Here is a 13892-nt window from a genome sequence, read left to right on the forward strand (position 1 = left end):
CACCTTCTAACCCAGTGGTTTGTTAGTCTGCGATAGTGCTGTGGATTTACAGCCACATATAGGCCAGATTGGGGAAAAAACGGCAGATTTCTCTGCCCCAAGGACATCAGAATTGCATTGGTTTAATGATAATGTGGCAGTTTGATGGTCAGTATTGTTGAAAATAACTTTATATTCCAGAAAATTAATTTAAGTTCATTCAGCTGCTGTACTCATAGCTCCATTCTGCTAGGCTAGTCTCTTCTTCCAGTCAAATGTGACATGCTTGAAGATTATTCATTGTTAATCATTTAATCTTATGGACCTCACCTCCAGCAATAGAACTCAAAGATTCCATTGCCTATTACTGGTTAGGAAAATTATAACTCAAAATTCTTCAATTGAGGAGGTGCTCACGCCACAATGAGCCAATGGTGGCTTAGTTTACAACCAGCTGCAGGGAACAACTCAAAAACACAGTATAGGGCAGAAGTCCCCTTTTCTTAAGGCTACAAATGAATAAACCAAGTTTCTTCCCAACAAGTTAGCCCTTAATGATTAGGGAGACACTGATTAAATAACTTCTAGTTCATAGCAAAGCCAAGAGGAGGATAGATATCCCCGATTTGGTCTATTTAAAGCCATATTGCAATACAAGAGAAACTCTGAGCAGAAGGTGGCTGTTAAAACCATCCCATTTGGCATCAAGTTCAAGTTTCTTTAACTCAGCAGTTTCTTGACTTACTCATCAGAACAGTTGCCCATTAAAAGGGGATTTCCAGAAGACAGATCATTAGTTGGTGGAAAAGTGTGAAACTGTTAAACTAGGTGTCACTCGGTTAGGCTGCACCTTAATGCTTTTCTATAGATTTAAGCACATAAATACAAACGGAGACCGCAGTGCAATACTGATAGAATGAGGCATTGTTACACTGCCATCTTTCTAATAAGAGGCAAAGTTAAAAGCCCCATTGCTGAACTCGTGAATATAAAGAAATTGCTGCTAAGAATAGAATCAGGCAATCTCTCAAAGGCCTACTTGAAGGGCGCCAATAGCAATTGCTGTACAAGCAGTCAGTTTCTCATCCTTAAGTGCTTCTCTAGCCATAGCATTATTGCACGCTTTATCCACGCTTAACCAGACCTCAAATGTCATGGATTTTTTTTTAAGAGTGATATGCTCATGTATCTAATCTTTCCACTTCTTTGCTTTCAACACTTAAATTTTCAGACTGTTTTGAGATGGTTTGAATGAAAGCCACTCTTTAAAAGACACAAGATAGGTGAAATGAAGACAATTTATCTGTGATACATTTTGAATGGTTAATGCACAGGAAAATTAGGAGTGAGGTGGAACACATCCCAATCAACCCAAAAATGAAAGTTTGAGAAGGAAATAACATGGAAAGCAATCAGATTTGAAGCAATTTGGACATTATGTTAAGTTTAAATTTCCTAATATTGGATGAGCAAAAACATCCTTTACACATTCAAAAGGTCAAAGAGGTTGTTTTCTTCTATCCTAAAGCATTATTACATCATCATGATATTCAGTCACCTCTTGTGATATAAAGATCCTGATGCAAATTGCACCACCCCAGCCCCAATCACCACGTCCAAATTTACGGTGTGCGTTACTGATGAAAAGTACTAATAGCCAAGCAGGGTACATTGGCTCAAAGCCTTCATCCAGTAAGACTGTTCTAAAAATCATCTCAAAATCATTTCCCCTTTTCTCTGCTCACTTTCCCAATAGTTTGAGAAGGTCCATTACTGGTGAATGGTATTGAAAGCATCACCTGTGGAGAGGAAATCAGAGGCTTTTACAATTCAGCTTGATGGGAACTTTTTTTTTCAAAAAAAAAATCACCTCTTAACTTCTGTAACATGCTGCAGAGTTATATGGCGCTAGTTTATGTTTCAAAGTCTGTAAATGAATGAGGTGTGTCTTGAACTTTCAGAGGAACTAGATTGCAATATTTATAATGCAAAATTAATTCTGATTTCAACGGTTATTGAGCAATCAAGTCTGTCTCTTGCATTCTCTTACAAGCAAAACGCTTGGATATGGAAAATAAATGAATTACACCATTTACAAGAAGAACATGTATAGTAATTTGCATTTTCCTGCAGACTCTGGATATGTTCAATTGTTTGTGAAACTTCTCCAAGTGGCAAAATTAATTACAGCTAAGTACGCAGCTTTCTAAATAGGGGTTTAAAAAGAACCTGCAATCACTCATACTCATCTTATTCTAATTCTTTATATTTGTTCGCAACATGTGGACATCACTGGCTCAGCCAGCATTTATTGCCCATCCCTAGTTGCCTTTGAGAAGGTGGTGGTGAGCTGCCTTCTTGATTTGCTGCAGTCCATGTGGTGTAAGTACACCCACAGTGCTGTTCGGGAGTTCCAGGATTTTGACTCAGCAACAACAAAGGGACAGTGATATTGTTGGAAGTCAAGATAGTGTGTGGCTTGGCATGGAACTTGCAGGTGCTGGTGCTCCCACGTATGTATGGCCCTTGCAATCATCACCTCCCACCCACTCAATGAATGATCTCATCCTCTATTTATGGTTCGCGCCCTTTTCACCAATTACTTAGTTCATCCACATTATCCTCTAACACACAGTTAGAAACAGTGCCTTGATGTTTCTGACCCTAGCAGTTCATCCACCACAGATAACACTGAATTTCCTTTCTGCCACCAATAGCGCTTAAAGTTGTGGCAGTTAACAGTGGTGTTACTTCCTCATTAAATAAATTGGCAAAGATGCAGAATGTCTTTTGGATGAGATGTTGAACTGAGTCTGTTCTTTCCAGTGCAGGTGAAAGATTCCATTGCATAATTTCAAAGAAAAACAAGGGAGTTCTTTGCAATGCCCAGGTTTAAATTTATCTTTCAAACAACATTGTTAAAATAGATGAATTGCTGATTATCATTCTGTTTGCTGTGGGCCTGCCTGTGCACAAATTGGGTGCCGCGTTTCCTGCATTACAACAGTGACTGCACTTCAAAAATGCTTTGTTGGCTGTAAAGTATTTTGGACATAATGAAGCTGGAGAATGAGTTATAGAAGTGAACTTTTTCTTACAGCCTCCTGCTGGATAAAATTAATTTAATTCAACATGAACAAATGTGGCTGATTGCACTGTTATTCTGCACCTTTCACATCATAACTCAAGACATAGGGTGGATAGTACACAGTGAAGGGAAAACAAAACATTTCGCCTTAGTAGAGGATTCAATGGGACAGAGTTAATAGAAGGAGCAGGAAATTTAGAGGGGGTTTGAGAAAAAACCTTTTCACTCAGAGGCTCGTGGGAATTTGGAATGCTCTGTGTGAAAGGGTGGTAGAGGTGGAAATCCTCAACATGTAAGAAGCATTTAGATGAGTACTTGAAATGTCATAGCAAACGTGGCTACAGACCAAGTGCTGGACAATGGGGTTATATTAGATAGATGTTTGATGTCTGGCATAGACACAATGGGCAGAAGGGCCTCTGTGTGCTGTAAGCCTCTAACTCTACAATATACTTTAGCCACAGAATAGCCATGTGCAACACCCGAAACACTGAATGAATATCCATGTCTAATATTTAGGGTCATGTGAATTTAATGAAATTCACAACCCTTGAAATTAATGATTCACTGACTGAAGGAAATATAAATGAAGTTATTCTTCTGATAAGCTAGCATAACAAAATAAGACACAGTGTAATTTATTAATTCAATATGCCATATATACATAATATAGATTAAAACTTTAAAAACTGTTCGCTTTATACAGAAAGATATCTACAACTCAATTTTACAACTTAATTTTCAAAATAAACTACCACATCACCTTCACAACAAAGGGCGAATGGACTAAGAACTGAAAAGTTGAAAAAAAAATTAAAGGAGCCTGCAAAATGGACAGTAACAGATATGCAATTTGGAAGGTAATAATTTGAGCGTAAAGTGCATTCCCATCACATTTTGCTGGGCATAATTACGTTTCTTATGAAAGGATCAACTCATGCAATGGCAACATCAGATTCCTGATTGAGCAACATTCACTGATTGAGAAATTTGAAGTTGATAATTGGTCAATGCACATAATTTGTAAGCAAGCTAGGCAATGAGTTATTAGTCATGTAATTCAGAATTCCGGATCTTCAATTCCTTTTGAAAGAAACCTTTCTTTCAAAATGTTACTTTAAAAATTTGATTTTTCCAATATCAGCATTGATAACATTCTATTAGAGTATTGGAAACTTCATTCACTTCAGCATATGATCAATCAGTAACCAAACCTATTCACTAGGTTTGATTTGTGGGTTGGTTAACTGTATTGAATACATCACTATTTCAGTTTACCAGACAATGCATTCATACTATGATGTAAAACACACGGAAATGAAAGACTTCACTTCCAGAAGTGTCAATAAGAACTTTGTGTTAAAGCAAGGAAGCAAAATTTGGCATATAGTAGGATGGATGTGCACTTTATTTGCCTTAGCACTATATTAATTTAGCTTACTAATAAATCAAATTGACTAATATTAAAAATTACTTAGGTTGTCAGCTAAAAATGACCAGGAGTTGCATTGTATAATTGCACTACAGTCCCCAAAACTTCAGAATAAACCATCCTTAAGTAAGAATGCACAATATTCATTGCCTTTTTTGAAAAAAAGAGCACAGAAGAATGGTCAACATCCACTAATTGCTAATCTGCACAGATTGGAGCAATCTTCTTTTGTTATTTTTGTAGCAGATTACAGTAATGTGTGAGACAACTTGGAAGTGTTAACATCAAAGTTGCCTCAAAGTAAGGTTCCAGTAAGGTCAGTTCATTCCAGCATACTGAATATTTCAAACCTGCGTGCTGGTGGAAGCAACATTATCTTCTTGCGGAGTGCAGATAAGATATACTTGTCCGAGTCATGAGTGATGTGCGATCTCTGCCTGTCCCGCACCTGTTCCCTTGAATTCACAATGGAGTTGCTTAAACGAAGAACGATGCCAATTCAATGCTTTAGTTGCCGCTCTAATTCGTGCTGGCACTTGATCAGACGTTCTATTTCTGTACCCAGCGTCTGCAAGTTTTCCTGTAATTAAAAATCACAATGTGAAGTTTGTCGCATGTACTTTGTTTCATCCTTCACACATTACTTTTGGTTGGTGCATTACTGGCAGGAATTACTGAAAAGTAAATATTTGCAACCCAGGTATTTGACAGGCAATTCAAAACACTGTTGTGACTAACCACTGTGCCATGAGAGCAACTGTGGTTCAATTTTAGCAGATATACAACTATATAGTACAATACCGCAGCACCATCTTGTGCTAAATGTGTGAAATCTACTTCAATAGCTAAATCACTGCAGTAGGTATTGTTTCTAAGGCCAGTTTAGCTGCATGTTAATCTTTCCTTAATGTCTCTTCCAAAGCGACTTCCTATGGAGTTCAAATCTGCCCTAAATCATGAAGAAGAAATCAGATGCGTTATGTGGTTAACATGGAAGCCACACAGAATAAACAAATGCTTAGTGGCATTTAATGTCAAAGCCATTTTGTGAAATTTTTCATGCAGCCTGGACTTGTATTGGCTCCAATTTTACATATTCTCAAAGCCAAAATGGCCAAATTAGAAAAGTCTAATGGATGGTGCAACTCAATTGAAATTGCCATAACTCATTTCACTTAAAAACTGGAAAGATCTTCACAAACTTCAAGAAGTATTTGAGTACTTAAAGTTACAGCAGAAAGTTCTGCATTTTGGCACTTATAGTGGAACTGTTATTTTATCTTTTACCAGACTTGCATAATTAGTACAGCCGTAAGATATTAAAGTACAGCCATAAGATATTAAAGCACAACTGAAAGCACCAAGTACTTTGATTAAAATTCACTACTGTGACTGGAATGCAACCCAATTGACAAATTGTCAATCTTTGCTTTCTACTAAGCAACCCAAGCAGAATGGCTTACCAAATCCCACAAAATTATAAAAATATTTTTAAGTGTTACAAGAATAGCTTTTGAATTCAACATTTAAGGGCAGGGAAAAACCATGCACTTCACATGAATTAGTGAATACAATCCCTACAGTTCAGGAGGTGGTCATTCAGCCCAGTGAGTCTGTACTGACCACAATCCCACCCAGGCCCTATTCCCATAGCCCCACACATTTACCCTGTAATCCCCTGACACTAAGGGGCAACTTAACATGGCCAATCAACCTAACCCGCGCATCTTTGGATTAAGGGGAGATACTGGAGCACCTGAAGGAAACCCCCGCAGACACGGGGAGAACATGCAAACTCTGCAGAGACACTGACCCAACCTGAGAATCGAACCTGGGTTCCTGGCGCTGAGGCAGCAGTGCTAATCACAAGATTCAGAACAGTGTAAAGATTTAGTCAAATAATTTTTTTTTCAGAAAGACTGCAAAAGATGGTGGCAGGGTGGGATTGGGCGGGGGGGGGGGGGGGGGGTGAGTGGTTCGGTAGATATACCAAAGAGAACAATCTAAGAAACTAAAGGCTGTGTTACTAATGGCGGAACAAGGAAGGGATGTAAGGGCACACAAATCAGGAGTCAGAAGAATGACACGACTAGGAGACAGGAAGAAATATAACGTTGCAGGACACTGGGGAGATAGGAAGCCCAGTCAGAAATTTAAAGACAAATACGAGGATTTTAAATTTTATGCAATGAGGAACTAGAAAGCAAAAGTAGGTCAGCAAGGACACACTGAACTTGAGTAGGATTTAGTAGGGTAAAGGCTGCTTGGAATAATAGGGTCCAAAGGTAATTAAACCAAGTATAAAGGATCACAACTACAAGTTGTATTTTTGTTTCATCTTAAAAACTTTAGTAAATGTGACAGCATAGCTCAGGACATTACTTTTACTGTCATAATTAGAATACAACATTTTATCAATAAATACCGAATTTTTATTTCACTTTAATCTCTTTTGGTATTAGGACCCAGACATTTAAAATAAATAATTTAATTCTTTGCTTCCACATTTTCTTACATTATAATAAAATTTCAAAGCAAAGACTTGAAACTTGACCTGGAAATTTATTTTACAAACATACATGTTTCAACAGAGAATGGATCGACTATATGTCATTCAGTTTAGATCAATTTCCAGTGCATCATTGCATTTTTGAGATGATTATGGTAGAGTCATGCAATCTGAAAATATTACTTTCCAAAAACAGATGAAGAAATTTTTATTTTATTGCTATAAAGTTATTTGATTTAATATTATTCCCTTCAACGAAGGGCTCCCTGAAGAATATATTGTACATAACACAGAACACCAGAAATTAATGTCAATCCTTCAGTAAGACCTCTGATGTACTTAATACATTAAAGTTATGATAATGAATTGCATTTTCTTACGAAATGTAAATAATGAATACTAAAACTAACTGAAGTTATTTTCTATTAATAGATGTATAGCTTATAGCAAAAATGCTAATCTTTTCCTTCACTTTCATCTTGAAGAAGAATAAAAATTGAACAGGAAAAAAATGAACTCAGACTGGGAGGGAAAAAGCTACTTGGTAAATGGCACGATTTCTTCATGTTTTAAAACGCAAGAGTGAGAATTTTGAAGAAACTCGCATATCACTGGAGGCACAACCACATTGTAAAGTAAGATAGCTGCATTTCACTGTTATCAGTATGTAATAGAATTCGGGTTGTGCATTTGCTAATAGCTCAGTTTTCTGTTTTCTTCAATGTTTGATAATGAAAGTTATCATGTTAACCCTTTGACTATGGTACAGTTTTACATGCTGCCCAAAATATAGTCTCTTACCATGAAGTTACGTGCCAATTGGCTGATTTCTTTGCTGCTACCATAAATATGCAAATCACAAAAATTTAAAAGGCTGTGCAATGAGTCACCTAATTAGTTGAAAAAATCTCAATTTATAAACAATCTATACATTAACTGTGCTTAATATCCAATTAGTACAGTTAGAGATCAATATAAATTTGCATAGTTAGAATACTCAAATACAGTCTCTTGCAGAGTAGTTGACAAAAACAAAAAGCAGACGATTGAATTTAATTGAGGACTTAAGATAGCATTTGTATATTCTGCTTAATAACGATAAATGAAAGGGAATGGATATTAGGAGCAGGGAGGTGAAAACAGAAAAATTCTGAGGGTGTTGCACAGAAAAGAAAGGGAAAGAAAAACAGATGTCTCTAAATAAGGAGATAGGGAGTTAAACTACTAATAGAGGTTACAGAGCCAGGGAGGGATATGGAAAAGATTTATATACAAGAATTTTCAAGATTGAAGGCATTGGAGGACATTATGAACAATCTAGAGGTAAAGTAGCTCATGAAGAAGAGGCTGGTGGTGACCAGTGAATAACACTGGTTTGGAATTGGATACAGGCAGCAGAGCTTTGTACAGTATCAATCACAGATTGCATTAATTGCTCTTGCATACTTGCATTGTTCTCCATCCACATCCCGTTTTCCCCACCATACCAATTTCCTTTTATATTCATTCCTGAAAAACACTCTCTCCCAAATCGCTGAGATCTGCACTCCCAAATTTCTGGTTGTCTGATGTCTGGCCCTCCATTCAATGTAACATTTCTGCTGCTATCAATCTGTTTGACTACACCCTCATCGCCACTTCGGATGCCTTAGTCCCCATTAAAACCTTTAGACTCTGCTGATGAAAGGTCATTGACTGGAAACATTAACTCTTTCTCTCTTGACAAGTACTGCCTGACCTGGAGTACTTCCAGCATTTTTGGTTTTAATTTCAAATTTCCAGGAACTGGAGTATTCTGCTTTCCAATTAGACTCTTTACATCGCAGCTTTTCCCTTGGTACAGCCCACTTTTCCACTCTAAAGTCCGAGAGAGACAAGTTTGAAAGGATGTGGTAGAAAACTGGGTTTTGTCATCCAACACCACATCAGGTCTGGATAATTAAATATTATTGGGCTCTGTCCTCATCTGCTAATATTGCTCACTATTTCAGGATCATCCTGGTACCTTCATGTCAACCAATCAGCACTCTTTTCTCCTGCAGTTAAATTATGATTGTTTAAAATTTGGTAGTGTGTTTGTCCTGGTGAGTGGAAAAGCTCTGGCAACGTGGCTGTTTTTTCAGCAATACTGAAGTTCCGCACAAGTGACAAATTCCAGGAAATGTTCTAGACAGACAAAAGGCAGGGAATTATAGGCCGGTTAGTTTAACATCTGTAGTTGGAAAATGCTAGAATCCATCATCAAAAGAAGAAATAGCGAGGCACCTAGAAAAGAATGGTTTGATCGAGCAGATGCAGCACGGATTCGTTAAGGGGAAGTCGTGTTTAACGAATTTATTGGATTTCTATGAGGATGTGACGAGTGCGGTAGACAGAGGGGAACTGGTAGATGTGGTGTTTTTAGATTTCCAAAAGGCGTTTGATAAGGTCCCTCACAAAAGGTTGCTGCAGATGGTTAGGGTGCATGGAGTTGGCGGTAAGGTGTTAGCGTGGATAGAGGATTGGTTGTCGAATAGGAAGCAGAGAGATGGAATCAATGGGTGCTATTCTGGTTGGCGGTTAGTGACTAGTGGAGTGCCGCAGGGATCAGTGCTGGGGCCTCAACTGTTTACCATTTACATAGATGATCTGGAGGAGGGGGCTGAGTGTAGGCTGACGAAATTTGCTGATGACACGAAGATGAGTGGAAAAACAAAAGGAGGGTGTGGAAAGTCTGCAGAGGGATCTGGATAGGCTGAGCGAGTGGGCGAGGACCTGGCAGATGGAGTATAATGTTAGCAAGTGTGAGGTTATCCACTTTGGTAGAAATAATAGTAGGAGGGATTATTATTTAAAAGGTGAAAAGCTGCAGCATGCTACAGTGCAGAGGGACCTGGGGGTCCTTGTGCACGAATCGCAAAAACCCAGTCTGCAGGTGCAGCAGGTGATCAAGAAGGCGAATGGAATGTTGGCCTTTATAGCGAGAGGGATAGAATATAAAAGCAGGGAGGTCTTGCTGCAACTGTACAGGGTACTGGTGAGGCTGCAGCTGGAGTACTGTGTGCAGTTTTGGTCGCCATACTTGCGGAAGGATATATTGGCCTTGGAGGGAGTGCAGAGAAGGTTCACTAGGCTGATACTGGAGATGAGGGAGTTAGCCTATGAAGAGAGACTGAATAGACTGGGTCTGTACTCGTTGGAGTTTAGAAGGCTGAGGGGGCATCTTATAGAGACATATAAGATAATGAAGGGGATGGATAGGGTAGAGGTAGAGAGATTCTTCCCGCTTAGAAAGGACAGCAGGACTACAGTGCACAGCCTCAAGATAAGGCAGGGGGCGGGGGGCAGTTTAGATCAGGGTTGAGGAGAAACTTCTTCACTCAAAGGGTGGTGAATCTCTGGAATTTTCTGCCCGTTGAAGTGGTGGAGGCTACCTCGCTGAATATATTTAAGTCACAGGTAGACAGGTTTCTGATAGACAGCGGAATTAAGGGTTATGGGGAGAAAGCGGGAAAGTGGAACTGATCCACTTCAGATCAGCCATGATCTTATTGAATGGTGTGGCAGGCTCGAGGGGCTGGATGGCCTACTCCTGCTCCTGTTTCTTATGTTCTTATGACAGGTACGAATGGAATCAAGTAAGGGCAATCCCAATGAGTTAGATGAAGGGGTTGTTGGAGGACAATTGTGTGGCCAATCATGTCAATGGCCGAGGAGAATGATAATGCACAATGATCACAGCCAGAGGGAATGTAGTTTGTAACTTTGAGTGGGGATGTTCTGATGCTGAAAGGTGTAGAAACATGATTGGTGAGATTCAAACAGGGAGTTATGGAAAAAGTGGGCACAGTTTGGCAGGCAACAGTCATGTGCAAACTGCTGGCAGCTCTGAAGAATTTCAGACTCCCTGGGGCAGCCATTGAAAAAGCACACTTCACATACTGATGCTGAAATAAACTTTAAAGTAATAAAGTCACTCAAATGTTGAGATGATTGTAGCAATATTCATCTGACACAAAAAAATCATTGAAAATGCTTTTGTTTTAAATGGAAGCGTCATTTAGCTGTCCATTTCAGCCTTAATCCAATTTCTCTTCCATTTTCTGTATTCTTTTAAATTAATGGCACCCCAATGATACATTCCAACAGATCTATTTTTAAACTAACAAAACATTTTTATTTACTTTTATTTAAGCCTCCTGCAGTCTACCACTCATTTCAAAGGAAGGACGTACATTTTTAAAAAAATTATTAAACCAGCTTTGGGATTATTGAAGGTTACATTTCAACTGACAAGCCCCAGTCAACACAGTTGCACCAACTTCTAGTCTAATTTTTCTGCATGCAAACACATCACTGGGAGTATTATTTTATGCACAGCATTAGTAGCCCAACTGTGCCTGGATTAGGAAACTTGTCCAAAATATCCAGCAAGCCATAAGATTAAGATGAAGGAATTAAATGAGGTTCAGTGGCTTTACCATGTAACTAATCTGTTCCTCATAACCGATGATTTACACTGTCTCCATACATGGTAAATCACATACTTATAGAAGGGTTACAATGTGCAATATTTATGGAACATTCTGCTAAGCTGGGTGCATTTTAAGAGAATGAAGCTTAATTGTTATTTTATACAATAGTGAACACAATCATTTCATTCCATCTCTTTACTTCTACTATATGCAAATGTCTTTACTGCAGCTGCAGTTCAGCGCGTTGACGTGTCGCCTCATTAGCACACTGCGGCGATCAGCAGCTGGAAGGGTCAACACAAGTCATAATACTTCGTAATTTTACTAAGTCTTAAATACTTTAAATTCAAAGATCTAATCTATCATGCAGGGCTTCAACAAATCTTATGCTGTTTATTCCACTACAGTATCCTAGAAGACATAGGACATTACTATTTTTAAATTGAAAATCACATAAAATATTTAAAATATTGATTTCTGGGTTGTGGGCACCACTTGCTAGACCAGCATTTGTTGCTTCTTGCCTTCGTGAATCACTGCATGCCCTGAGATGTACATATACTTACAGTGCTGTTAGGGAGGGAGTGCCAGGATTTTGACCCAGTGACATTGGAGAAAAGGCAATATAAATCTAAGTCAGGATGGTGAGTGACTTGAAGAGAAACCTCCAGGTGATGGTGTTCTCAGGTATTTGCTGCTTGTGACTTTCTAAATGGTGGTGGTTGTGGATTTGGAAGGTGCCACCCAGCTGAGTTCCTGCAATGCATCTTGCAGATAGTACACACTGCTGTCACTGTTGGTTGGTGGTTGATTAATAAGGGGATCAGTGGTTATGGGAAAAAGGCAGGAGAATGGGGATAAGAAAAATGTCAGCCATGATTGAATGGTGGAGCAGACTCGATGGGCACACTGGCCTAATTCTGCTCCTACATCTTATGGTGGTGGAGGGAATGAATGTTTTTGGAAGGGGTAACAATCAAGCAGGCCGCTTTGTCCTGGATGGTGTCAAGCTTCTTGGGTGTTGTTGGAGCTGCACTCACCCAGGCAAGTGAACAATATTCCATCACCCACTGACTTGTGCCTTGTAGATGATGGACAGGCATTGGGGAGTTCAGAAGCAAGCTCCTCACTGCAGGATTACTAGCCTTTGACCTGAGCTGATAACCACTGTGTTTATATTGCTACTCTAGTTCAGTTTCTGGTCAGTGGTAACCTCCAGGATGTTGACAGTGGGAGATTCAGCAATGGTAATGTTATTGATTGTCAAGGGGTGATAATTAGATCTCTCTTGGTGGAGATGGTCATTGTTTGGCACAAATGTTCCTTGGCACTTGTCAGCCTAAGCCTGGATATTGTCAAAGTCTTGCTGTATTTGGACATGGTCTGCTTCGGTATTTGAGTCGTGAATGATACTGAACATTGTGTAGTCATCAGCGAACATCTCTGCCTTAAGATGGAAGGAAGGTAATTGATGAAGCAGCTGAGTTTGGATGATTCAGATGAGAGTCTCAAATAAGTTAAAAGGCATTAACTGTTAATTAAGATAAGCTTAATTTATAGGAAAACCGGTCAGGACAAATAATTGGCTCAAATTCGATAGCTAAAACTCCTGTATTTGAATCATATCACAGAACAGGCACAGCACAGGTGTCATTGAGTCTACTGTGCCTGTGACAGAGCTATCCAATTGGTCTATTCTCCTACCTTTTCCCCCTAGCCCTGTATATTTCTTGCATCCCTTCAAGTAGTTACCTGATTAGCACTACCAGTTAGAACTGAATTTGCTTCCATTGCCCTTTCAGGTGTTGTATTCCAGATGATTACATGTTGTGTGCATTATTTACCTCATGGTGTCTCCTTAAACACCATGGCTGGGACTTTCCACCCCCTCTCACAATGGGTTTTCTGGTGACATTGGCCAGATCTTCAGGCCCCCCCGATTTGCTTGCCACCAGTGACACTGGAAAACTCATTTGGGGCAGGGAGGCAGGGGTTGCCTTCAGCAGGACTGGCAATCCCACCAGCAGGAAAGGTTGGAAAATTCCAGCCCATAAATCTGTGCCCTCCAGTTACCAACCTTTCTGCCACTTAGAACAGTTTCTCCTTATCTACTGTAATAAAACCTCTCAATTCTGAACCACTCCATCAAAAATCCTCAAACTTCTCTCCTCAAGAACTACCCCAGATTTTTAGTCTCACCACATAAATGAGGTCGCTCATTCCTGATATCACTCTTCGGCACTCTGTCCTCGGCCATGACATTCTTCCTAAAATGTAGTGCCCAAAATTGATCACTGTATTCCAGCTGAGACCTGACCAGTATTTTACAAAGAGAGATCAAAATGTCCTTACTTTTGTAATCAATGCCTCTTTAATAAATCCAAGGATTTTACAGACTTAAAAAAGCTTCCTCAATTTGTCCTGACACTT

At 39.2% G+C, this 13892-nt stretch overlaps 1 protein-coding gene across 3 annotated transcripts in view; it reads right to left on the reverse strand.

Annotated features, from left to right (window-relative positions):
- Positions 1-2970: 2970 nt before the first annotated feature.
- Positions 2971-13892, reverse strand: part of ccdc186 (coiled-coil domain-containing protein 186) — a 108961-nt gene continuing 98039 nt past the window's right edge. For 2 of the 3 annotated variants that reach the window (XM_080205805.1, XM_080205804.1), the window contains exon 16: positions 2972-5079. In XM_080205805.1, the coding sequence (XP_080061931.1) occupies positions 4999-5079 (81 nt within the window). In that variant the 3' untranslated portion in view covers positions 2972-4998. Of the gene's footprint in view, positions 5080-13892 lie in introns of all 3 variants that reach the window. The other variant, XM_080205806.1, reaches the window with a different exon arrangement.

This window comes from Carcharhinus amblyrhynchos, chromosome 17 (genome assembly GCF_965287045.1).
Source record: "Carcharhinus amblyrhynchos chromosome 17, sCarAmb.v2.hapA, whole genome shotgun sequence".
Classification (NCBI taxonomy): domain Eukaryota; kingdom Metazoa; phylum Chordata; class Chondrichthyes; order Carcharhiniformes; family Carcharhinidae; genus Carcharhinus; species Carcharhinus amblyrhynchos.